The 26,982-nt window shown below is 38.6% G+C and overlaps 1 protein-coding gene across 2 annotated transcripts; it reads right to left on the reverse strand.

Annotated features, from left to right (window-relative positions):
- Nucleotides 1–1,820: 1,820 nt before the first annotated feature.
- On the reverse strand, nt 1,821–24,910 carry LOC125233582. 2 transcript variants are annotated; one of them, XM_048139639.1, is made up of 10 exons: nt 24,594–24,910; nt 23,508–23,723; nt 23,139–23,342; nt 22,015–22,269; nt 19,752–19,955; nt 16,709–16,951; nt 12,638–12,880; nt 11,259–11,498; nt 4,032–4,125; nt 1,821–3,452 (listed from the first exon to the last, which is right to left on the reverse strand). In XM_048139639.1, the coding sequence occupies exons 1-10, from the start codon at nt 24,762–24,764 to the stop codon at nt 2,227–2,229; spliced, it is 3,096 nt and encodes a 1,031-aa protein (XP_047995596.1). In that variant the 5' UTR covers nt 24,765–24,910; the 3' UTR covers nt 1,821–2,226. The 2 variants fall into 2 exon arrangements, with proteins under 2 accessions (XP_047995596.1, XP_047995595.1); XM_048139638.1 differs by having other exon boundaries at nt 24,567–24,910.
- Nucleotides 24,911–26,982: the final 2,072 nt, after the last annotated feature.

Here is a 26,982-nt window from a genome sequence, read left to right on the forward strand (position 1 = left end):
AAATTCCGGTAACATCTTCTACAAATATTGTTGGTTAAAATCACTTAAAATAATAATATTTAAGCATACTAAGGGCCAGTTGCATCAACCGCATTTGACAGACACATCATCGTCACGCAGCAGACGCCCATGGAACTTCCTATACAATAAAATTTAACGAACGCTTTACCGATGACAGACGGTTTGATGCAACCGGCCCTTAGGCTCTATGAGCTGTACCTGCAAACGGCCATGGTTTTATTTTTGATACACAAGTCTGTCTGCTAACGAATTAATATACAAATAATAAATAATAATAAGTCTGTCTGCTAACGAAATACCTACACGTGTCATTTTTTAAGATTCAAGAACATAACTAAATTAACAGCTGTTTGTGTCGAAATCTTACACTATAGTCTGTATCTTCAGGACGGTATTTAAATAAATATAAACAAAACCTACCCTCAAATGACTCCTTATATCAGTTGAGGGTAAATGATGAAATGAAAACATACGTATGACTACGAAATAAGAATGTCAAAGACAGGTCGCTAAGTGACAGAGAGCTACTTGATCCTTTATTTGGTTGGTTATCCGACAAATTTTGTAACTGGGTCATTTTTTCATTTTTTTTTCATATTCCAATATTTCAATTTTTTCGAACCTTCCATTCCGTTACCGCTATACAAAATGTATGAAAAAATGGTAACGGAATGGGACAAAAACCTTGGGACACTTTTTTCTCCTATTAAAATTAAAAGAGCTCGCGATTATGAGTGGAAACCATACAAAAAAATCCAAATCCAAATAAAAAGTGGGGTGGACAACTTTGAAAAAAAAAAATGGCCCAACTACCTGAACATTTACAAATAATTTGTTCACTTTTTTAAGTATCCTAAAAGTACATAGTTTAGTAGTCCACTTTATGTAGATAAATTTTTGCTTAATATTAATATACCAAACACTTTTTAGGTACAAACATAATTTAACCACACACCAAAGACATATGTAACTCCGTATATACGGATAAAATCTAAGAAAAAAAACGTACCTTAAATCCATAGAGAAAAAGGTGCGGAGGCCTAGATGGCGTTACACCTTTGGGGAACGCTCGGCTAGATGGCGTTAACTTTAATATTTGTCATTTTCACACATATCAGGCTAACAATATGGCCAAATTGTCAAAACTGAGGTTCAAAAGTTTTAAGCTTATGTCGAGCGATGGCAGTCTATGCACTATGATTACACATTTTACTTTGACATTAACTCTCTATGATACTCGATCCTCTTTGCCACACACGATACTAAACATTTACAAATGTGTTACGACGAGTAGGGTTTCTGCTCAAGATTCTCGAACTCGAGATACATCTTAAAATATACGATTTTTGAATGATTCAAGGTTATTTTCTGTAGACATATTGACCAGAAGGAGGAAGAAAGGATTCGAAGGAGAAGAACTTTGATATCCACCCGACCTCTTCAGTTTTCCGTGATCATGATGCATGTAACTGCGTCGAAATATCGGGAGAGATAAAAATCTAAAAAGTGATCACGGTGACGGACTACATCCCGGTCAATATAAGTTTCATCTTACAATACTTCACATATGAGGGAGGTAGTTTGACTATAAAGTCTTTCGTTATTTTTACCTGCCATCGCAGTTAAGCGTTCATATTATTCACAATACACCGTGTTTTTTTTTTTGTTTTCCGTTAAATTCGACGTAGGAACCACCCTGTATATAACTTTTAGTTAAATTCGCAAAGTAGTTGACGGCACATGTCAAAACAAATAAAATTAGGAATTGGTAAAGGCTGTCACACACGTGTTCAGTAATTATCTTTATTTTTTTAATAACTCGATAACCGTAAGAGTCAAGACGCTAGTTTCTAAAATAAATTAATTGTATTTTATGTAAAGAACCTTTCCTTAAAGTTAACGGAATTCAATAAAAACAAGGTGTATAGGACTCTCTTGTGTATCATACGACTCACTACCGATTCAATTAACGCTACCAGACAGGCAATCATGGTCGCACTATAAAATGATATAACATCAGGCTGTCCCTTTCGCACTACCTGTAAGACCTGTAAGTGCGATATGGACGGCCTGATGTTTTATCGTTTATTGGACGACCATGCTACCGGTGCAGATCACATTTAGGAATCACACACGCTGGCTCACTGTTTGTTTGAGTTGCAAGTAGTTCAACACTTGAACTAATTTGAAGGCCGTTTGTAACGTTTAAGGGTTCGTGTCGAGAAGATGTGAAGTTCCTAGTAGATTATATAATACTGAAGTATTTTCAGTTGGTTCTAATTTTATGTTCGTAGTGGATTCGATATCATTATTGTCTTCATCGTCACTTAAAATTATACATTCTTCTTTTATAACAACTGATTCAGCATTTTCACTAACTACTTTGCTAGAAACATTTATCTCATCTGTATTTTCTTTTGGTGAATCCTTATTTGTAACTGTATTCGTAATTTCAATTGTAGGTTGATTTTGTGATTCCGCTAGCTGCATTTCAGTTATTGTATGACGGTGAACATCTTCATCGACTATATTATTAGGTAATTCATTATATTCTTCTTTTACAATAAGTGTTTCAACATCTTCAGATGCAATTTGTAATGTACAACCTGAAAATCTGAATGTAGAAATAACTTCTCTTCCAGATTCTTTATTAATTACGGAAACGGGTATATCTACATTGGCAATGTTTAGAGTGTCACTAAATGAAGTATTGGTATTTTGTTGATTATTTGTTACTTGTGCATTTGCTGTATTAAACGTATCTATTTCAGCTATATGTCTAGAATTTGTAATATTTACTTCTTTATTAATTTCCCGGGTAGATGCTTTAGACGAATCTACTGAAGTAAATGTCTGATTACAATTCGAGCCTATGTCATTGCTCCCATAACTGTCATCATCAAATGATGACAATGACATGGAACTGAAGTCGATGGAAACACTAAATTTCTTCCTAGGGACAGCAGCTTCTTTATTATTCTTTCTTTTACTAGCACTAACCTTTGTATTCGTGAATTCCGTTTCAGAGATCGACAGAGGGTCATATAAAACATCCTCCCCGTCGCTTGTGGACATATAAGATGGAATCTCATTTAGGTTTACAGGGCTTCCACTTAAATCATCAAAATTACTTACATTAGTAAACTTCTCTTGAGCTTCTTTGACAAGTTTTACAAATTCATACATCTCTTGCAATTTTGCGTCACAACTTTGGCAAACAGTTCGTGGTGTACCCTTCGTGAGATCTACGTCTACACTGATATCATTGACTTTGAGTGTGATTCTATCGGTTGATGCGTAGGGTTTGTCGTGGGTGAGCTCGTGGCAGTCATCCCGAACCTGTCTGCAGAAGCAGCACCAGCTGAAGACAGTCGGGATGCCCTGCAGGACGACGAGGTTCGCGGCATACGTTCCAGCCAACGGCTCAACATCTAGAAAGACATTTTTTGTGATAAGTTTGTAAAATAACATAGATTTACCTTATGAATTGAAATATATTTTTTTTATTGCAACCATGGTATTCATACACGAAAGAAAAAACGACAAGGCCCACTGGTGGCCGAGCCGGCAAACGAATCCGGGTCTTCAGCTTACGCGGCTTAGCTTTTTCTTTCGTGTATGATATCTATTTCAATGTATAATTTATATACAGAGTGGGGCCTGTAACAAAGGCGAAGAATTGAACTCTAGGCTATTCTCCTTATACTGATCAACATTTGTTCGGCGACTTTTAACTGGTAGGTGCATTTATTTGTGTGATGAGTTATTTGCTGTTGTTATTGTTTGATGAGATATTAGTTCCTGTCTTGGGTATTTTCTATGTGTTTGTATATAATTGTTTGGGTGTGAATACCAATTGTCAAAAAGTGTACAGAACTTTATTGCCTGTACATTAAGGTGTATATACATATTTTGGCACTTTGTATTCGCAGCTGTTGTTGACTGTAGGTACTACAAAATTCTTATGAAGATGTGGTAGATTGGTGTACCATTTGCTAATATTTAAATACCTGAGCTGTTTTCTGGTGTTACATCATGCTGCAGTGTAGGGCTTGAGCTCGTTTGTCCTGTCACCGCTTCATCGGCTTTCCTCTTCGCCCGTACCTTTAAAACCAAGAGCCTATCTTAATATTTACATAATTTACAAGGTACAACATGAACATTTTTACTACGCATTTCTGAGGTCAAAATAAATAATAAATAGGCCATTTTTTTCGAACACCCATCACACCCATCTTAAAGGCCGGCAGAGCACCTCCAACACCTCTGGTGTTTCGGGTGTACATGGGTGGCAGTGATCGCTTACCATCAGGCGACCTGTCTGCTCGTTTGCCTCCTACTTATCCGTTAAAACAAAAAAAAGTTGTCCTCCCCACTTTTTTGGTAACGTAACGTGGGTATTTTTTACGCTATTTATACTCAAAATCGCGAGGTCTTTCGATCCTGATAGGAGAAAAAAATAAGTCCCAAGGTTTCCATACACTTTTCAAACATTTCATTCCGTTACCGCCATACAAAACGTATGAAAAAATGGTAACGGAATGAGAAAAAACTTTGGAACACTTTTATTCGCCTATTAGAATTGAAAGTGAAAAAAATGGCCAAGTATTAGATATTGCTTTAAGCTAATTTCGCCAAATACTGTTTTCTTTATTAGTTTCTTTGGATATAATTCCATATAATTACTATAATTAGTCAATGTTATTCGTTAAACTGGCGGTCAAAATAAATATTGACAATTGGACAGGTAACGTTTTTTAAATATGGATTTTTTTTTAATAGAATACGCTATAACGATCACGGAAAGGTCGCTCTTTTCAGGGCGTCGAGGGAAGGATATGTAGAGAAATAAGATTCATCGAAATAAGTTAATTTGTAAACAAATTTTAATATCATAATCATTTTTTTTATAACAATACAAATACAGATATAGTGAAAAAAGGGTTTCCTTCGTATTTTTCCGGAAACGTTCGTATTTGTCATGCTAGTTTTATCAATGACATTACATCTTGTACTGAGAGTCTGAGACTGACTGAAATAGCATGACACGTTCGTACGTTTCCGTAACAATACGAAGGCAAATCTTTTCGCACCCTCCACAATATGCAAAAGACGCGCGCTCAGCTTCTTCGGACACATTATGCACTCCATAAGCATGAACTAAAAGTAAAATCCATAATCCTACGGACCAAATTAGGCTTGTGTCGTTCACGAACTATGAACTGTTAGGAATAAAATCCTATCAATGACCGAAATGAACTGAATCTTACCGTGGTCTGAGAATCGGTCTTTGCTCATTTAGTTCAGTATAGGATCGGCGAGCGCGAGCGGTTGGGATCGAGAACGAATGTGTGACTGCGCCGACCGAGAGCGAGAGCTACTTAGCAGAGCAACAAAAAAAGTCAAGTTTTCATATTAAACTTCGGTTACTTACAACCTTTCGGCCCGGAATGTTACTATCTGTGGACTATTCGTATCATTTTGACACTATTCGGTCCCATTCGTTCTGATACTTCTGATCTTTCCGACCGCAGTGGTCGCTGGTCTGGCTGAACTAAATGAGCAAAAGACCTATAAGAGCGAACTAGTTCGTGGGAGCGATTGAACGAGATCGGAGCGCTCCGATCAACGAACGAAACGGCACAAGCCTAGACCAAATTGACAAGTAAAGTAAGTGTGAACGAATGTTGCCACAGTTTGGCCAGTGTCGTTCTTATCGATATTAAAATTATTATTACATCATAGATTTAAGGTGCACCCAGACGGGACAATGAAATTGGCAATTTGATCGGCTAATTAATATACCAACTTTTTCTGTGATTTCGACAGATCAAAAGGTCTGTAGACCGCTAATTAGAGATATTGTTTTTATTTCGAAGCAGCAATAATATTATTCGAAAATTATATAGATATTTATGATATACTTGCCATAGCGTGACAGATAATTTATTATCGTCGGACATGGTATTTTATTTTTTACCTACAGGCGCGGTTTTTATGTTTTAAAACTAGTGGGTAAAAAAGCATGGTATCCATCCACTACCTCGAAGATACATAGAACAAACCAAAATGTGTACCTCTTATTTGAAACTCATATACTTATTCTTGATTTAAACTTGTCTGTTGTATGTACTTTACAACTTGTCGATATATTGTTATCGACATATACCCTTCACTATTTTAATTTTGCTGTTCCTGGTATCATTTTACCTGTCAGTCATTTGTCAATTTAGTCCGTAGGATTATGAATTTTACTTTTAGAGAAGCTGATCATTGTTTATTGGATAGCCGTGCTCGGGGACCTCATGGTAGGGCCATGAGATGGTCAGATGCTGCGAAGAGGGTGGCTGGTAGCGGCATGCGATGCGCAATACACATGGCGCATGACCGGACGCTGTGGACACGCTGCATATATGTATTTAAAATTTATTGCACAAAATATATACAATAACCTTACCACAAAATTAAAATTTTGAAAAAACCCTCGACCGCGACATAGTGGACTGATTTTCAAGAATAATGGCTTAGAACATTCCCGACTATCAGCTTTCAGACAAAAAAACTATATCGTTCGGGAGCTACGATGCCACAGACAGACACACAAACAGACATCCAGACAGACACGTCAAACTTATAACACCCCGTCGTTTTTGCGTCAGGGGGTTAAAAATGAAAAAAACTAAATGCTAAAACGCCTTCTCCACCAGTCAACCATCATAGGGCCAAACAGAGATTCAATACAAATGGTGCAGACACAAAACAAAAAGGTGATGTACTAAGAAGAAAATGATAATTTAATTTAATAATATATGATTGCGATCCTCAGCAATGTGGGACTGCGGAAGAAGAAGACTCTTTATTGCACATTTGGGGAGGCCTATGTCCAGCAGTGGACGTCTTTCGGCTGATATGATGATGATGACAAAATAAAGAAGTAACACAGACAATAAACATAAACAACAGGCGGTCTTATCACTAAAGAGCGATTTTTTCCAGACAACCATAAGGTAACATACATACATACAATCACGCCTGTATCCCATAAAGGGGTAGGCAGAACACATGAGACTACCAAAGCTTCAGTGCCACTCCTGGCAAATAAGGGGTTGAAAGAAAACGAAACTGTGACATTGCAGTGACAGGTTGCCAGCCTCTCGCCTACGCCACTAACCCATATCCCACAGTCGCCTTCTACGACACCCACGGGAAAGGGGGTGGTGAAATTCTTAACCCGTCACCACACAGGCTAGCAGGCATAAGGTAACAGAAAGTGATAAATAAATACTATAGGACATTCTTACACAGATTGACTGAGTCCCCCAATAATCTCAAGAAGGCGTGTGTTGTGAGTACTGAGACAATGATAAACAATATATGTATACAAGTACTCATGGAAAACATTCATGACTAGGGAACAAATATCTGTGCTCATCACACAAATAAATGCACTCACCGGGATTCAACCGTGGCTTAGCAGACATGGTCACTACCAACTAGGCCAGACTGGTCATCAAATATAAATTAACATTATATCAGTAGTCAGTAGAGCTGCCATCCGTCCGGGTTTCCCCGGATTTGTCCTAGTTTGGAGGCCGTCCGGGGGCCGTCCGGGCGGGGTGTCAAGAAGTGTCCGGGGAAAACCCGGACACTTTTCATGTTAATACTTAAATATTTTTTTCGGACTCGTCCGGGGAAAAAATGGGATTTACGCCAAATGTCCGGGTTTTTTAAATCTTGGTCCGGATTTGGCGAAATTCGAGATGGCAGCCCTAGTAGTCAGGAGCTTCCAACAGCGCCAGTATCGCGTTTGAGTGGCGGCCTGCGGCCTCAAGGAGGAAAGCGAGCCCGCAAACGCCCCGTACACACCTGGAGGCAGAGCGTTGAGAAGGAATATGGACTGAGCTGGAACGAGGCCAAGGCGGTGGCTCAAGATAGAAAGGCGTGGAAGGATCTTGTGGAGGCCCTATGCACCTATGGGGTGCCTTAGGACATTCAACAACAACATATCAGTAATATTGTCTTCGGTTACCGCGATAGTTACTCATGAAATAAAACTATGGAAACGGATTAAATCGCGTATAATGAATTTAAAATACATCCCGACGTTTCGAACTCTTTACAGCGTTCGTGGTCAACGGGTGACTGAGGAAAAAAAATTTCTTTTTCGCGATTTAATCCGTTTCCATAGTTTTATTTCATGAACATATCAGTAGTCAGTATCAGGTGTCAGTAAAATCAAAGAGAGGAACTAACCAATGTAGTAACCACTACACATATACCTGCCTGCCTGCTATACTGCTGGAGCCGCTGGAGGATACTTACATTATCATCATAAGTTTGGGTTACTAACAAATTTGCAGTCTTTTCCAGGTGTACTTTGCCAGATTTACCTATGTACCAATCTTCTTCAACCTGAAATTAAAATTATATTTTTATTTTCAAAATAAATTTAGACTACTCGGTAAACTAGCAGTAGTAGTAGGTATAAGTTTATTAATCTCCGCTACCTAAGTTGTCTGTAACAGATAGCTCATCAGCGATAAGACTGCCTCTAATTTACCTCTCTCTCTCTCTCTCTATACTTGCTATGTTGTTTCCTGTATTGAGGTGTACAATAAAGAGTATTTGTATTGTATTGTATACTAGTGGAGTGGTTGGAATGCTTGAATGTGTGTGAATTGGTATATCACAGACCATGCATTGTTAAGTTAATTCAAGCATAGTTGTAAATAATGAGTATTTTTAAGTTAGCTTAGTAGTGAATATTTGTAGAGGTACCTATTTATATACTCAGAGTAGTAGGCAGTTAAACACTGAACACGCTTACCATATATAACCGGTGGACACTCTATTTAATAACGCAAATATTGTAAAACATGGAAAAAATGGACCTGTTACATATGTCCCCCAGTTGAGATTTGCCCCGCTGTACCTTATATTAACTTTAAATAGATACACTCCATTACTGTTGAAGTATTAGGTTCCGTAATATTAGTCACCTCCTGAAAAAGTTGGCGGAAAACTGGCAATCGAGGCTTTAGAACTGCTCTTCCTTTCATTGTTTTCCAATATGAAAAGTTTTCCAAGTCTTCTTCCAACTGTAATAAAACAATTTAATATTTTATAATAACATCATACAATAAATATGAAAATCCCATCAGGTCGTCATAAAAACAAGATGATTTGAGGAGAGAAGTGTGGGAGGGCAGCCGGGACAGTAACCTGCAGCTCCAACTCCAGGGAACTGGGCTAAATGAACGGATCAGCGATGACAGCGATCAACAGCCCGCTTGTATCCGGACAGGCATCCTCCCTACACTACATCTACATCTACCCGTCAGGTTCAGACATATTAAAATACATTTAAATCAGGTCACCCACGCCTAGTCAACATGAATAACGGCTCAGTTGCTCTTCAAGAGTGAATACTTGAGTGATAGTTGGCAAGAGTAACATAAGTCACGATTTTATAGCATGTTCCATTTATTCACGACACAAGTTCAAGTGATAATCTATCTCTAAATAAGTGTTACTTTTCCGATATATGCATAGATCCTTTCATTTGTAGCTGTCGTTCAAATAAACACTCGACGAAGTTGTAACTCACGTTACTTTTACGTGCATTCACCCTGATCCGTCTTTAAAGTATTAAATATATAATAACTATTGGCAATTCTGTACTAAAATGTATAAGGAAAGCACTCACATCCAAGTGATCTTCGCAGATAAACAACCCCCTCGTCGGTACTCGGTCCAAGCCGGCAGCTGCACACCACTCTGATTTAGTTTTGCTCGGTACGGTAAAAAACCGCTTGTCCGGCGTTACACAAGTGTTGTTTTTGCAACTTTTTATGAAACAATACTTTATCATTGTATATAGGTACACTAAATGAAAACGCAACGGAAATAAACACAAGCGATTAAGCACAAATTTTATTCAATATTTGTTGACAACTTGACACTTGACAGTGACACTTGACAGTCAGACATCTCGGACTGTTTAAGCTAAAAACTTTTTTTAGGAACGATTTTGTCGTTTTCTGAGGTGTCTGAAACAACACATGTGACGTCATTTAATTCATTTAAGACTTAAATGAACTAAATGACGTCACGGGTCATTAGCTTAAATTTTAAGCTAATGACCTCGACTGAAAATTAGTATGCACCAGTAAAACATCCAGCGCGCCAAATGGCGGCTTACGTCCGATAGTTTGCACAATTCAGTGTATATTAATTATCGAGATCGCGGCAGTGGACGCGCGTCCGCGGATGCGTCCCATAATTTGTTCCTTTCCTAGCTTGATTCTTGACGTTTGTAACTTACGCTCTTTTTGCTCGAAGTAGTAATAAAAAGGGATTTTCGCATTATAATAGCAGTTTTTTGGAAAAATAAAAAAATACGTGTATCTTTTATTTTAATATCGAGTTCTTTCAAACCAAACAATAAAAAGAAGTATTCAAAAATATGAAATTCACGCTATTTGACGCGTGATTGTCGCTAGATGTCACTTAACTATGCCTATACAAATAACCTGCATTTACTGATGTATGGTATGGTGCTACATTACAACTCTTCCCTTACTTATTCCTCTGATCAATGATTATACCCGCATTTTAATGTATGTAATGTGACTTTACAATAAAATATCTGGGCGACCGAGCTTCGCTCGGTTTTGTTTCGTATCCTTGACCTGTGTCGCCATCAAGTTAGTTAAATAGTACCTACATCGAGCGAAAGAATTCTCAGTCTTAACAACACAACTACTCCACACGAGATGGCGAGCGTTTCGCCACAAAAGCTCAAATAGTGTATTTTTCTATTCGAGTTAAGTATTCTTTTCATTAATATAAAATGACTTAAAAAAATTATAACACCTCGCCCGCGAATCAAAAGTTACTTAATGTTTGTTGTTTCGTATACGAGGCCTTGACCTGTGTCGCCATCTAGTCTTTATAATAAATAGTACTTACATCGACCGAAAGAATTCTGTCTTAACAATACAACTACTGCACACGAGATGGCGCGCGAAGACTAACGCACGAAAACTAGAAAATTCGCGTTTTCCGGGACCTAAGAATTAGTTAGATCGATTTTTCACCCCCGAAAACCCCCACATAACAAATTTCAGCGAAATCGTTAGAGCGGTTTCCGAGATCGTCGGTATATATAAATAAATAAATATACAAGAATTGCTCGTTTAAAAGTATACGATAAATGAAATTGAAATGAAACTTACCTTACGGTACTCCATACTCTTTTTCATGTTGCGAAGCAGCCTCTTGAGCTCGGCCATGTTTATGGGCACTGATGACTCTTCATTATACTTCTCTAAGAGTTTCTTGTAGCTCTGCTTCCTTACTGTTGCATTATCGTAGGCCATGTTGGAACTGTCCCACAGGCATGGGAACTCTTCGAACAGTTTCCTCAATCTGTAAGCCTTTCCTCTTAGATGTAGTGGGATAAGTGGGAGACCATCCTAAAAAAATAATTTATAAATTCATCAAAGCGCCATTAACCAAATATAATAAAAAGATAAAAAAAAAAAGAGTGTGTCATAGCTAGATCCGGTAATCTGCCACAAAATGCCCGTATAGAATTCCTCAATTTTGCTTGTCCAGTAGGTGCTTTTTGAAATGAACACATAAACACACATCACGCCTGTATCCCATAAAGGGGTAGGCAGAGCACATGAAACTACTAAAGTTTCAGTGCCACTCTTGGCAAATAAGGGGTCGAAAGGAAACGAAACTGTGACATTGCAGTGACAGGTTGCCAGCCTCTCGCCTACGCCACAATTTAACCCATATCCCATAGTCGCCTTTTACGACACCCACGGGAAGAAAGGGGGAGGTGAAATTCTTAACCCGTCAGTCCCGTCACCACACAGTTTTTTTTAAGTGTAATTTGAATGAATTCTCAGTTTTAAGGCATCTTAATGGTGGTAGTTCATTTCTAGACCCATTTTTTATAGAGGTTGCCATATTAAGACATGTTCAGAAACTTGTTTTATTTTATAAAATATTATTTTCATCGTTAACCAGATGAAAATACGTCGGTGAAGATCGAGCTTAGTACGGATCCTCTACTATGGAGGGATATAATTCCAGCACTTGATTGCGAGATACCGGAAGCACCCAGTAACGGCTACAGTTTTGTGTGGATGTGTTGCCTGTGTGGTGACGGGTTAAGAATTTCACCACCCCCTTCTTCCCGTGGGTGTCGTAGAAGGCGACTATGGGATATGCGTTAAATTGTGGCGTAGGCGAGAGGCTGGCAACCTGTCACTGCAATGCCACACTTTCGTTTTCTTTCAACCCCTTATTTGCCAAGAGTGGCACTGAAGCTTTAATAGTTTCATGTGCTCTGCCTACCCCTTCAAGGGATACAGGCGTGATTGTATATATGTATGTGTTTCCGAAAGGCATCGCCTAGTTGCGCTAGTATCTACACGGTACATTGTTGTAGAGTGGCCTAGGCTTCCAATTGGTTGACTGTACTTTGCCCGCCTCTGGACTGTTACGGAAGTAGTAGTAGTAGTAGTATATTTATTGATAAAAATATAACATTATTTACACGTCATTTTGCAAGTAGTAGTAGAAGTAGCCTGTAACCAACCTCACCAGCATACTTCAAGCGTCTTCTCATGTTGGAAAGCTGTTTCCTGAGCGCATCCATGGTTATGGGCACTGGTGACTCTTCGTTATACTTCTGTAGGAGTTTCAGGTAGCTGAGCCTTTTTACACTCTCGTTTCCGTACGCCAAATCTAGACGATTCCACAGACATGGGAACTCCTTGAGCAATTCCATGAATCTATTTCCCCTTAATCCCTTTCCTGTTTTTTGGGGTGAGGGACAAATCTGAAATAATAGATACATGGTATACTTTTGATATTACCTCATATTTAAAGATTTATTAGTATAAACCCTACGGAGCGAAGCCACACCTCGGACACTGGCGTTCAAATATATGAAAGAGGCGCGCTCCTAGCACACAGTCTAAGCTCGTGTAGGTGAACGCGTACTATGCCTGTATGAGTGAAATATGACAGGTCGACTGTTCGCGTTTTTGACAGGCGGTAACTGTGAGGTAACCGAGAGGGGGTGGGCGGCACTTTCAGAGGGGAGCGGGAGTGGCCATACTGTACGATAGTACTCTTTTATTATACTGTGGCGAAGCGCTGGTGGCCTAGCGGCAAGAGCGTGCGACTTTCGATCCGGAGGTCGCGGGTTCGAACCCCGGCTCGTGCCAATGGGTTTTTCGGAACTGAAGGAAAATATCGTGGGGAAACCGGATTAATTCCGATAAGGTCTAATTACCCTTCGGGTTGGAAGGTCAGATGGCAGTCGCTTACGCCAAAGCATGGAATTAGTTGTCGAAGCGGACCCCGGACTCTCGGTTACCTCACAGTTACCGCCAGTCAAAAACGCGACCAGTTGACCTGTCATATTTCGCTCACACAAGCATGGTACGCGTTCACCTACACGAGCGTAGACTGTGTTTGGTGCTTCTTTCATATATTTGATCACTAGTGTCCGAGGTGTGATTATATGCTCTGAGCCTGTTACATAGGCTTGTGTCGTTCACGAACTATGAACTGTTAGGAATAAAATCCCATCAATGACCGAAATTAACTGAATCTTTCCGTGCTCGGAGAATCAGTCTTTGCTCATTTAGTTCAGTATAGGATTGGCGAGCGCGAGCGGTTAGGATCGAGAACGAGTGTGTGACTGCGCCGACCGAGAGCAGGAGCTACTTAACAACAAAAAAAAATTGGTTGTCTGTAAAGTCGGTTTACGGACGGTAGTTTAACGTGATAACGTCAAACATTACAGTAGTATAGACAGGGGCGGTCAGAGTATAGCAAAAGGGGCCCGATTCTGGGACTTTTTTCACGTTTTTTTATTTATTTATTTATTTATTAAAAATACACAAAAGTTAACAGTATTTCACCAAAGCACTTATGTGGTAATATAATTATGTACATGTTAAATTGACATAAATAAAAGCAAACACACTTAAAAGTTAAACTATGGTTATTACATTAATCACCTAAGGAGTGTAGAGTCTATGAACCTTAAGAGTTTTCTGTAAAACACACCAACACTATCAGCAAATATGTCAATATCGTCTGTCTCCAACATGATGCGGTTAAGAGCAGCTCGGGCTCGAGCGGTGCGCCGGCCGCCGCGAACAGGCGCCGCCGCCGCCGCGCCGGCACCGCGCCCGGCATGCCAACCACCACATTCGCTCTTGGCACTTGCAGCCCCATTCTCTCAAGCACGGATGCGTCATCTACTCTATGGTGAAACAGTTGGCGGTAATGCATAATATGCAGCAGTTTCCGTCTGGTTTCTAGAGTTTGAAGACCAACCATTCCTGTTACGAATAGAGATGGATACATATATGGGTAATATCCGTACAGTCGTTTGTAAATGTGCCTACAGAACTTCCTCTGCACTCTTTCTAGCATAGTGTTTTGTTCTTATTAGAAAGAATGCATTAAAATAAGCATCTTTTATAAATTAAAGTGTTTTTCAAACCTACTAATTTAGGAGTTAGAGTGGTGCAAAGTTGCAAAATTTTCCCGTAGCATTACTAAGGCGCCAGAGACAGAAAGCGATATCGACGGAGCCCCGCTTATTACAGAAACTGCACAGAATAGGAGCCTTCGGCAGTTTGAAGATACCTAACGAACCTAACCTATACCTATATAAAAGTCGTCATTTTGTATCCTAGACCGTTTGCGAGACACGCGTTAATTTTATTAAAGTGCTAGTGCCATTTACTAATCTTAGAACCCTAATATCTCAGTAAATATTAATGGAGAAGAAAAAGTTTATATAACAAAACATCCTTATTTAAACGTGTTCTATATGATTTATCAATATTAACATAGGTTATATTGGTAAAAAAAATCATCGTAAATTGATTAAGTCTCTGGCGCCTTAGTAAATACTATGGGAAAATTCGCAACTTCGTACTGCTCTAACTCCTAAATAAGTAGGTTTTTCAAACAACTTCATTCTATAAAAGATGCTTATTTTAATGCAATCTTTCATGTTTTTAAATTACAAACACTCGCACAAATAATAAACACGGGCGCGCCATCTGTCGCAGCTGTGGTGCTTTACTCAGGCCACACGCTACAATCATACCGACTTTTGTGTCAAAGTGACAGTCAGCAATGTCAGATTCCACATTGGTCATTCATTTTGGAATCAGCACCCCCTAAAACCTATTTTACGACACCCATGATGACTTTTGTGTCAAAGTGACAGTCAGCAATGTCAGATTCCACATTGGTCATTCATTTTGGAATCAGCACCCCCTAAAACCTATTTTACGACACCCATGACGACTTTTGTGTCAGAGTGACAGTCAGCAATGTCAGATAGAACATTGGTCATTAATTTTGGAATCAGCACCCCCTAAAACCTATTTTACGACACCCATGACGACTTTTGTGTCAGAGTGACAGTCAGCAATGTCAGATAGAACATTGGTCATTAATTTTGGAATCAGCACTCCCTAAAACCTATTTTACGACACCCATGACGACTTTTGTGTCAAAGTGACAGTCAGCAATGTCAGATTCCACATTGTTAATTAATTTTGGAATCAGCACTCCCTAAAACCTATTTTACGACACCCATGACGACTTTTGTGTCAAAGTGACAGTCAGCAATGTCAGATTCCACATTGGTCATTCATTTTGGAATCAGCACCCCCTAAAACCTATTTTACGACACCCATGACGACTTTTGTGTCAAAGTGACAGTCAGCAATGTCAGATTCCAAATTGGTCATTAATTTTGGAATCAGCACCCCCTAAAACCTATTTTACGACACCCATGATGACTTTTGTGTCAAAGTGACAGTCAGCAATCTGAGGTACTACATATTTGTAATCTGAAAGTAATCAAGTCAATAATTTCAGTTATTTTGAATCGACTATGATTCCGAATTATTGGTAATAGTAATTATTGTATAGATGATTAGTGATTCCTTTATATGTAATGGTAATTTACCGTTTCACTTGATTACATTACAAGTAATCTGACACCCAGTAGTGGATTACAAAGTAAAATCAAGTAATCGTGTAATCCGGAATCGATTACGATTTGCCCATCTCTGCCGGGCGGGATTAAGCTATATTGCGAAACGGGACAATGACGTCATCTTTTTCGTGCATGCTGCCCGTAGTAACGAGTTATTAGACGTTATCACGTTAAAAACGTCAAGTTTTCATATTAAACTTCGGTTACTTACAACCTTTGGGCCCGGAATGTTACTATCTGTGGACCATTCGTATCATTTTGACATTATTCGGTCCCATTCGTTCTGATCTTTCCGACCGCAGTGGTCGCTGGTCTGGCTGAGCTAAATGAGCGAAATACCTAAAAGAGCGAACAAGTTCGTGGGAGCGATTGAACGAGATCGGAGCGCTCCGATTAACGAACGAAACGGCACAAGCCTACTGTTACAGACCTCATATCTAAGTCACCGGCTAAAATAAGTGATAATTTATGTACCTTGTCATATTTAACGTCCTGTTTGAAATATCATACCAAATTGTCAACGATTAAAAGCGACAAGGTACAGTATTGTATTCATCACATCTTTATGCCGTTAACTGTACATGACTTTACAACGAATAAATGAAATTGAAATGAAATGAAACTTACCTTATGGACCTTATGGTACTTCACATCACGCTTTTTCAAGTTGAAAATATGCTTCTTGAGCGCATCCGTGGTTATGGGCTCTGGTGACTCTTCGTTATACTTATCTAGAAGTTTCTGGTAGCTGAGCTTTCTTACACTAGCGTTTCCGTAGGCCAAATCTTCACGGTTCCACAGACACGGGAACTGTTCGAGCAATTCCCTCAGTCTACTTTTCCTCCTTGTAGATGTAGGTGAGGCAGGTATCTGGAATAATATGTATACTCGTACACAATGGTGATAATGGCTTCTGAACAATAGATTTTTTCTACTCGTCGACTGTAATCTGTCAATTAGGACACCACAGACAAAACTATAAGTGCTAACTTTTCATACTCTATGGCAGTTCCGACTCAACTATAATAATCTCATTATAGTTGACTCTTAGTTAACTGTAATCATTTTAAAAATAGAATTTCATACAATTTCTATACTAATTTGCGATACCTGGCAAATTTGTCGGCATCTGAAACACATTTTTTTTTATCTGTCGCGTTATCGGCCAATCAGAGACGGTTATTACAAACAATTGGTTGCTAGGTAATTCGATGTTGATACAACGGTGAACGACGCTATTAACATTAATTTTAACTTGCATGAATGATGATATTTCCGTCCATTGATGATGAGGATGATGACTCGTAGAAAAAGTATTGTATACAATAGTGATATAATTAAGCTTTTCACTTTCGTACCGTACTATTAGGCCACTCAGCAAAGCTTCGTGGCCTAAACATGGTACTCGACTGAAAAGCTTTGTATTATATCACGATTGTATAAAATACTATTACACACCATTTCGCTTTAGTTGAGTGCAGTTTGCACCGACGCGTGCCAGTTTGACTGTTGTTACATTATTAGGGGCACTTCAAACTTTTTGCAGACTTGTTTATGACGTTGGCCTAATGAATAATCCAAGTTTGTGACCTCGAGCGCCAAACGCAACTTTGTCAAAAATCGAAAAAACCCGCAAAAAAATCGTTTCTTTCTCAAATTTTGGCGATTATAACCCTAAAGAACTTGTTATTGAGAAAACTTTTACGTTATTGATGAAACTAAGTCCGTTGTTTAAGTGACGTCTAAAACATTGGAAAAATTTATACTTCGTTTCTTTTACGATTAGAATTATCTGTCAAACGGGTAAACAAAGAAGCAGTGGTCGTAGACCTTCCTTCTTCGATTTCGGCCGATACCACTGATTTCTTGGAACTTATAACTTATAATACTATGTACATAAGTTCCAAGAAATCAGTGGTATCGGCCGAAATCGAAGAAGGAAGGTCTACGACCACTGCTTCTTTGTTTACCCGTTTGACAGATAATTCTAATCTTAAAAGAAACGAAGTATACGTGAAATAAAAACTATGGAAACGGATTAAATCGCGTATAATGAATTTAAAATACATCCCGACGTTTCGAACTCTTTACAGCGTTCGTGGTCAACGGGTGACTGAGGAAAAATTAAAATGTGCAAAAGCTACCCACTTACAAGAAATATTAACGAACCATGACCACAAATAATATAGATTTCTAAGGCAGGTTTACACACTATTAATAAAGCCAGTTATACAATATTCAAAAAATTTTACCATTACTCTGTTAAAAAATAATTAACCAATTAATCTACACAAAATTGACAAAGAAACAAACTGCAGAAGTCCAACACCATACAACACAAATGCCTCACAGCCTTCGTCGTGCTTGTTCCATTATCAGATGTACTACTGGATCCCAAGCCGGTGGTAAAGTAAAGCCATCCTCTCTATTAAAGTTTGGATATTTCTTGATCTCAATGGCCTCTCGCAACATTCTGGGTATATATCGCTTCTCCTTAGCGAGAACCAGAGGCTTGTCAAACTTTATAGCATGATTGACTTTATCCATGACATGTTCAGAGACTGCAGACCTTTGCCGACGGTGCTTGACATCCGCTATGTGTTCCTTCACCCGTGTGGAAATGCTTCGTTTCGTCTGTCCCACATATGACAGCCCGCACTCACAGTCTAGCCTGTACACTCCCGCGCTTTGTAGAGGAGTTTGACATTTCACAGGCCTCAGGAATTGGCCTCGTTTCCATAGTTTTATTTCATGAGTAACTATCGCGGTAACCGAAGACAATATTACGAAGTATACGTGTTCGAAAAATAATATGGTAAAACTTTGAAAGGCTTTATCTTGTAAACTGTTGGGTCTACAGAGACAATTTTAGTATCATATTGTAGCAAATTTAGACTACTTTTAAAACTTCCTAAGAAAGTTTTCTCAGCAACTAGTTCTTTAGGGTTATAATCGCCAAAATTTGAAAAAGAAACGATTTTTTCGCGGGTTTTTTTCGATTTTTTACAAAGTTGCGTTCGGCGCTCGAGGTTACAAACTTGGATTATCATTATTCATTAGGCCAACGTCATAAACAAGTCTGCAAAAAATCAGAACTACAGGATTTGACGCATTCGGCCCCATGCCCCATACATTCAGGTGACAAAGTTACTGTACTAAGTAGAGATGGGGCGAATTTTATTCGGTAAATATTCGGCAAGTTTTTAATTGTTCGTATTCGGCCGAATTATTCGGTTGCATTGCCGAATATTTACCGAATAAAGTAAATAACTAATGAAGATCTTACGTAGGTATTCCAGTGGATAATAAGCTCCTTTTTTTTAGTAGCTTTTTAAGGAGCTGCTAAAGAAAGAGAAACCTAGGCGTCAAAATATAAATACAATTGTTTTAAAAAAAGTAAAAAACCGTAGTTCAAGGGTTGATAAGAATTCAGAGTAGTTTTAAGTAAGTTTTAGTTATCCACTAAATCAACAACGATTATCAATATCAATCATTTAGTAGTTTTCATGAATCCCCTTAAAAAATATGGCGTAACCGAATATTCGGCCGAATGTTCGGTTCAGTAAGAGCTGAACCGAATGTTCGGCCAAATATTCGTATTCGGCAAAGTCCATACCTATTTGGCCCATCTCTAGTACTGTATCTATTACAATCCAAAAGCAATACCAACCATATCAGTAAGCTGAACGAAACTGAACTCTTGAAGTTTCTTCATGAGTTGATCCATGGTCAGCGGGTTTTCCGATTCGCTGTTATACTTGTCGAGCACTTCCTGCAAGTACCGGTCCCTGTCGCGCTTAATCTTGTACTTTGGATGACTAGCCCATAGACACGGGAAAATCTGAACCAACTTTATCAGTTTCTCATCCTGCAACTAATTTTTAAGTCGTGAGACTGATGTGACATGTGAAATTTAGACGGTCAAGCAAATCTTTTTTATTTATTTACAAAACATGTTAACAGTCGAAACTAAATCACTTCTAACTACATCAAACAAAAACAAAACACATCTAAAAACAAATAATTACATATTACATTTTGACTGTAGTAGGCTTGCATCCATCCTCTCGCATAATCTCAGACACTCATCACGCACAACAACCTGTCTGCTTGCAAATAAGTCACACTGAGGGGCTGATGCGAGGAGCGCATTCAGGTGGAGCAAGGAACGCACCAGAGGGGAATTCCTGCGCGATACTATATCTCGGCACTAAAGGTGCTGTTATACGGGCAACAATTCACATATCATTCATTACCGAGTTTGCTGCTCAGTTGGTTGGTTGGTGCGTATTTAACAAACGTTTGTGAATTGCTGGCAATTGTGTTTGCCCATCATCGAGTACATACCCTAATAGAGCAGAAATGTTATTTAATTTGTTCGAGAACGATTCCGCCAACTCGCAGCTACTCATATCCCCTCTCACTGCGCTCCCATTGGCTGATACAAGGTCAAGTAATAGGTGCTAGGGATGAGGTAGTGCGTAAGTAAGGTTTATCGATAACGATATTTTAACCCCTTACGCGCTTTATGCACCACCGTGTGTGCAAGCCCCAAGTCCGTAACATCGCATGCACACACGGTGGAGCAAAAATGTGTTACATGCTACTATATATTATTATTAGTATAAAACACGGTATACAAAAAGGAAAACTATTTCTTGGAAGTAAAAATGGTATAATAATCAGATTATAATTATTTTAAGTAAAAATCATGAAATTTTCCAATCCCTAATTATGTATCTTCGACTTTCTCAAGTTGTGTTTTTTATTTCGATTTCAATAGCAATTTATTATTTTACAAATTACTTGACGTAATATTTAAATTAATACATATATCAGATAGAGATTTTACGAAATCGTGTCACCTAAATATACCCAAAACATATCTAATTACACCTAAGAATTAGGTACCTAATACATGAATATAATCAATCAAGCTTAACATAATCGATAATATACAAATATTCGACATAAACCATTAATGCAAACATTAGTGCAAGATAACTTTCTCGTTTGTTTATTTAAATAGAGTGTGATCATTATGTAGCAGGTACACACAATAATATTCCTTACTCATTACTTAAATATCGATACACCACTTGATGCTATAAATTAAGCATGTACAACACTAGTGCAGACTGGAAAGAGATGGTGTGATGTGAATTTAGTTACGTGGAAGCAAGAGATAACGACATACGTCTAGCCTGCGTCATCACCTTTCACTTTTGCTGTCCAGTTTAACTTGACCTCCGGACAAAATTTAATATAAAGTAGTTTATAATTTTAAATCGTAACTTACCGATGAAAAGTTATTCCTTATGTTTTAAAGTCAGATGTTTTGCTGTTTTTTCTACGAAACTGAATAGAACAGCACGCCATTATAATAATAATAAAACAAACTATAATTTATTTCGTAATTCGCAGAGACGTACGCACGGATCCAATACTGGTTTTGTACTGTTTTAGTGAGAGCGAGCGCTAACATTTATAAGTGACAAATCACATATCCGTTGCGCAGACGGACAGCCCCATATTACCTATTGGGATATGTCCTCGATGTTGCCCATGTAACAGCATCGTAAATTAAAATTTTCTGTAAGACGTTATAGCTTCGCTCCTACATTCGGGAATTAAAGTGTGTGTCTGTTTGTTTGTCCGTCTTTCGCACTGGAGCGACGAATTTAAGTGCAGATAGTTGAAGGGATGGAGAGTGTCATAAGCTACTTTTTGTCTCTTTCTAACCCCACATTTCCCTAAAATGGGGGGTGGACGTTTTTATGGAACATTCAGCAATTATACGTATTTAAGGCGAGCGAAGCCGCGGGAAAAAGCTACCTTTCAATAAAATAACGTATTTACGTAATAAATATAATATAAATAAACAAGCAATTGGCTGTTTGCCCAAAAATAATAATAATACCAACATTACCAACCTCACCCAGATTTTTGCAACGAAATTTAACATATACAATATGTTTTATCATATTGAATAATGACTCCTTTATATTCTCGATGGTTACAGTTCCTACTGACAACTTCCTATTGTACTTCTCTAAAAGCCGCTTATAGCTTATACTTCTTACGCATTTATTTTGGAAGTCAATATTTTGACAATCCCACAGACATGGGAACTCTTGAGCCAGTTCCAGAAACAGTGGACTAGCAATCGGTTTGGATTGGGGACCAACCTGAAATAATAACATATTCTTATATTACCATGGGGTCCCAGGTCTTCTTAACCTTCTTTAGACTTTTTTTCTTCTTTTTGGGGCCGAAGGCAACAGCAGAATGGACCCTTAATGGCCCAGCCACGACATTGGTCTAAGCGCGACAGCGGTGAGCGGCAGCCATACGTGCGAAAAGTCCCATCGCTGTGTCTCGCTCCAATGTATGGCCGCCGCTCACCGCTGTCGCGCTTAGACCAATGTCGTGGCTGAGCCGTAAGTGTAAGGCATGAGTGCACGCTCATATTGAGCGTGCAGCGGGCCGGGGGGCGGGGGGGAGGCGCGACGTGCATATCAAACAATTGAAGCTCATACAAATGTCCTGAGTCCACACCGCATAGGTTCGACTCCCGCCCCGCCGACCGAGCGCTCACTCAAGCCCTACTCTAAGAGCCGGTTGCATCAAACTGTCTGTGATCGCAAAATTTAGAATAATAGAATGGGAAGTTCCATAGACATCTGCTGCGTGACGATGATGTGTCTGTCAAATGTGGTTGATGCAACTGGCCCTAAGAAATTTGAATCTAAAAGCAAGGGATAGACGTGGCGGATACCATCCCGTAGCAAACAACATGAAACACCCAAAGATGGTCCCCGCCAGGTGCAGACTATTGCAATTGTTCTGCAAATTGAATGGACTGGCTAAGAGCGGTTCTATTATTATTATTATTTCATTTTAGACAAGCAGGCGACGCTGGTACTTCTAATTCATAGTTCACTTTGCACGATTGGAATCTGTGAAAATAACATCTGTCATAGTCATAGGGACTATTTCTTTTATGAGTACTCCTTAACTAGTAAAATTATAAAACATAAATTAAGACTATACTAACCATATTGACCAGCTTCAATAAACGGAATTTTAGGTAATGTATTCTCTTTTTCAATTGTTCAATATTTAATGGAACTCCCAATTTTTGAATTTCACTGAACAATTGATTCCAGCTCCGAGCCTTTGCCCTTTCTTCATTGTAATACAGATCCTGAATATTCCATAGACAAGGGTATGTCTTTGCACAACTTATCAGCTTATCATTCTGAAAGAAAGAGAGAGACTTTGGAGTAATGGCACAATAAAAATATATAGGTTGTGGTACAATCGAGTTCATAAATATATGTAAAGTTTTTTCACCTTTTTGTAACAAGTTAAGGTGACACATATTTGTAAACTCAATTGCACTATGAGCAAGACTTATACTAACCCAATCAGCACTTTGAAGCAGCAATGCCAGGTCAAAACCTTTTATTCGGTGCTGCAGATCCGCCATGGTAATCCTAATATAGGACTGATTATTGTACAACTGTAACAATTGCTCTAGGCACAGAGACCTCACGGCATTGTTAGTGTAGTTGGAGTCCTGAGGGTTCCAGAGGCAAGGGAAACTTGTTGTCAATTCCAGTAACAGATCATTTTGTAGCTGTAAAATACAAAGAATAAATGTGAATGTACATTCCAGTAAGTTATTAATGTTATTTGAGCTCCAGAAAATACAATAAAATTCTTTCAGTCAAGATTGACTGCCATTTCTCGACTCTGGGCTAAAACATTTAGAACCTGTTTTGACAGTCTTTACTTCTTCTTTAATTAAACATGTGATGTTTTTTATTAAGGTAATAAAAGTTAAATATAATAAATAAAAATAAAATAAGGCCTCCTCCAGATTTTTCCACTCGTCTCTATCTTAGGTTATTTGCATCCAATTTTGACTGGCTATACTTTTTATTTCGTCTTCCCATCTAGGTTTACCTCTGCCCCGTTTTCCTAGTGGCCCTTTCCATGACGTCACATTTTTAGTCCAGCGCTGGTCCAGTATTTGTGAAACGTGTCCCGCCCAATCTAAACTAAAATACATCTAAAGTGTATGTGTAAATGTTATTGTATGTATATTTCCCGTGTGGTGACGGGTTAAGAATTTGACCACCCTCTTTCTTCCCCTGGGTGTCATAGAAGTCGACTGTGGGATATATATGGGTTAAATGGTGGCATAGGCGAGAGGCTGGCAACCTGTCCCTGCAATGTCACAATTTGGATTTCTTTCAACCCCTTTCTTAAGTGGCATTGAATTAAACTTAGTAGTTCATGTGCTCTGCCTACCCCTTTATTGGATACAGGCGTGATTATATGTATGTATGTATTGTATGTATGTATATTTAGAAACTTTTTTTTACACCTCATTTTCAATTTTTTTTTGTCTGGATATGGACCAGGCCAATTACAACTAATCAACCATTTACTAATAAATAAACTAAATTTGCCATACCGGGACTAATAGAATAAGACCAGTCACCCTCTGCTTCAATGTTGTCATGTCTATTCGGTCGCCTTCATTTTTGCACTTCTCTAGAAGCTGTTCGAAACAGCGCGCCTTCAACTCCTCATTAAAGAAATCTGGGTTCGTCGTGTCATAGAGCCAGGGGAACTCTTTTACCAACACCTTCCAACAGTCAAAGTGCGCCATGGCGTCACGGTTTTGCTTTCCTCAAACTACAACATATTTTGTAAACTTTCCACAAGAACTCTGAAGTTCCTCAGAGATATTAAAAGCGGCATTAAACAAAATTTAACATCACAACAGGACATCAGGACAACAGCAAAGCTACACGATTGATTGACGAATGACGATGACGACACGACAGTGACACTATGGAGATTAGAAATATAAGAAGCGAAAGCTTTAAGTATCAGATGTGCATATATAAAATCATAGATAGGTGGCGCTGCAATCGCTGCTGCTTAAGGCTCCCCACAGACAGTCTTAAAAATTCATAATCTTAAAAAAAACTTGTATGCAATCTGACAGTTCAGATCTGTCAGTGTCTTGTCAGTGTCAGTTTGAACTGTCAGATTGCATACAAGTTTTTTTTAAGATTATGAATTTTTAAGACTGTCTGTGGGGAGCCTAAGGGTTTGACAATCTCTTAGGCCGGCAACAGACGAGTCTTAATTTTCATAATGTTAAAAAAAATTGTATGCAAAATGACACTAACAGATCTGTCAATTTGCAACTGGCCTTTGTAAGAGCTCTGTCGACTCGGCTGGTGGACGCCACAAGGGACCCGAGGGCTGGCGCGTATTTCTCGCAACGCATTGCCCTAGCAATACAGCGAGGAAACGCTGCCAGTGTAATTGGCACCATGCCGCAGGCAGAACAGCTGGAGGGGGTGTTTTTTTTATAATTGAGTTGTTGTATTTTTTTTTATTGTATAAGTTTTTTTGATATATTTATAGTTTAAGTTAGTTTTAGTTTAATATTTATTATGTTTTAGTGTACTTAGTGTAATACAATCTGTAACCTAATAAATGATGAATACAAATTTGCATACAATTTTTTTTTAAGATTATGAATTTTTAAGACTGTCTGTTGCCGGCCTTAGCCTTCTCGGTAGTGACCCCGCCTACGGAGCAAGAGGTTCCGGGTTCAAATCCTGATGAGATCTTTTTTATTTTTTTCTACTAATATTTTTCTTGAATTAATTTATTTTTTTAACGTCCAAAAATATTTTGTTTTGTTACAACTTTTCGAAATTTCATTCGCAAGACTTACAACATTACATCATAAGACCCATCTTATCCCAGCAAACAATGTAAAAGGGCTTAAGTTAACATTTGTATGAATAAAACAATAAATAAACACAAATAAAATATGGAAACGGATTAAATCGCGTATAATGAATTTAAAATACATCCCGACGTTTCGAACTCTTTACAGCGTTCGTGGTCAACGGTCATTATACGCGATTTAATCCGTTTCCATAGTTTTATTTCATGAGTAACTATCGCGGTAACCGAAGACAATATTACAAATAAAATACACAAAAAGAAAATTAATGTATAAAAAAAAACAAAAAGCAAAAAGATCGCTGTCAGAATCGAACCCGAGATCATCTGCGAACGAAGCCAGCGCACTACCACGGGACTACGTCTTGACTTGCTCAGTCTGAAGAAATCAGCCTAGAGAAAAGAACGTCTAAAATGTCATGTCACATCGCTGTGGCCTATCCCACAAAACTTACAATTACAATTCTACAATTGTCACGTTACAAATTTGTCATAAAACAAGTGTGCGTACCACAAAATAAACAATTTACATATTTGTACTGGAAAATTTCTACAAATATGTAAATTGTATAAAAAAAATTGGTTGTCTGTAAAGTCGGTTTACGGACGGTAGTTTAACGTGATAACGTCAAACATTACAGCAGTATATACAGGGGCGGTCAGAGTATAGCGAAAGGGGCCCCATTCTGGGACTTTTTTCACATTTTTTTATTTATTTATTAAAAATACACAAAAGTTAACAGTATTTCACCAAAGCACTTATGTGGTAATATAATTATGTACATGTTAAATTGACATAAATAAAAGCAAACACACTTAAAAGTTAAACTATGGTTATTACATTAATCACCTAAGGAGTGTAGAGTCTATGAACCTTAAGAGTTTTCTGTAAAATACACCAACACTATCAGCAAATATGTCAATATCGTCTGTCTCCAACATGATGCGGTTAAGAGCAGCTCGGGCTCGAGCGGTGCGCCGGCCGCCGCGAACAGGCGCCGCCGCCGCCGCGCCCGGCATGCCAACCACCACATTCGCTCTTGGCACTTGCAGCCCCATTCTCTCAAGCACGGATGCGTCATCTACTCTATGGTGAAACAGTTGGCGGTAATGCATAA

The sequence above is a fragment of the Leguminivora glycinivorella genome, chromosome 14 (genome assembly GCF_023078275.1).
Source record: "Leguminivora glycinivorella isolate SPB_JAAS2020 chromosome 14, LegGlyc_1.1, whole genome shotgun sequence".
Lineage (NCBI taxonomy): Eukaryota > Metazoa > Arthropoda > Insecta > Lepidoptera > Tortricidae > Leguminivora > Leguminivora glycinivorella.

Excerpts from the sequence above, each read along its gene's own strand:
- LOC125233582 (XM_048139638.1), bottom strand. The coding sequence starts at position 24,764 with ATGGCGCACTTTGACTGTTGGAAGGTGTTGGTAAAAGAGTTCCCCTGG. Across the intron at positions 23,724-24,566 it reads GTCTTATTCTATTAGTCCCG|CTACAAAATGATCTGTTACT; the intron begins GTATGGCAAATT and ends TGTATTTTACAG. Across the intron at positions 23,343-23,507 it reads TGCTTCAAAGTGCTGATTGG|AATGATAAGCTGATAAGTTG; the intron begins GTTAGTATAAGT and ends TCTTTCTTTCAG.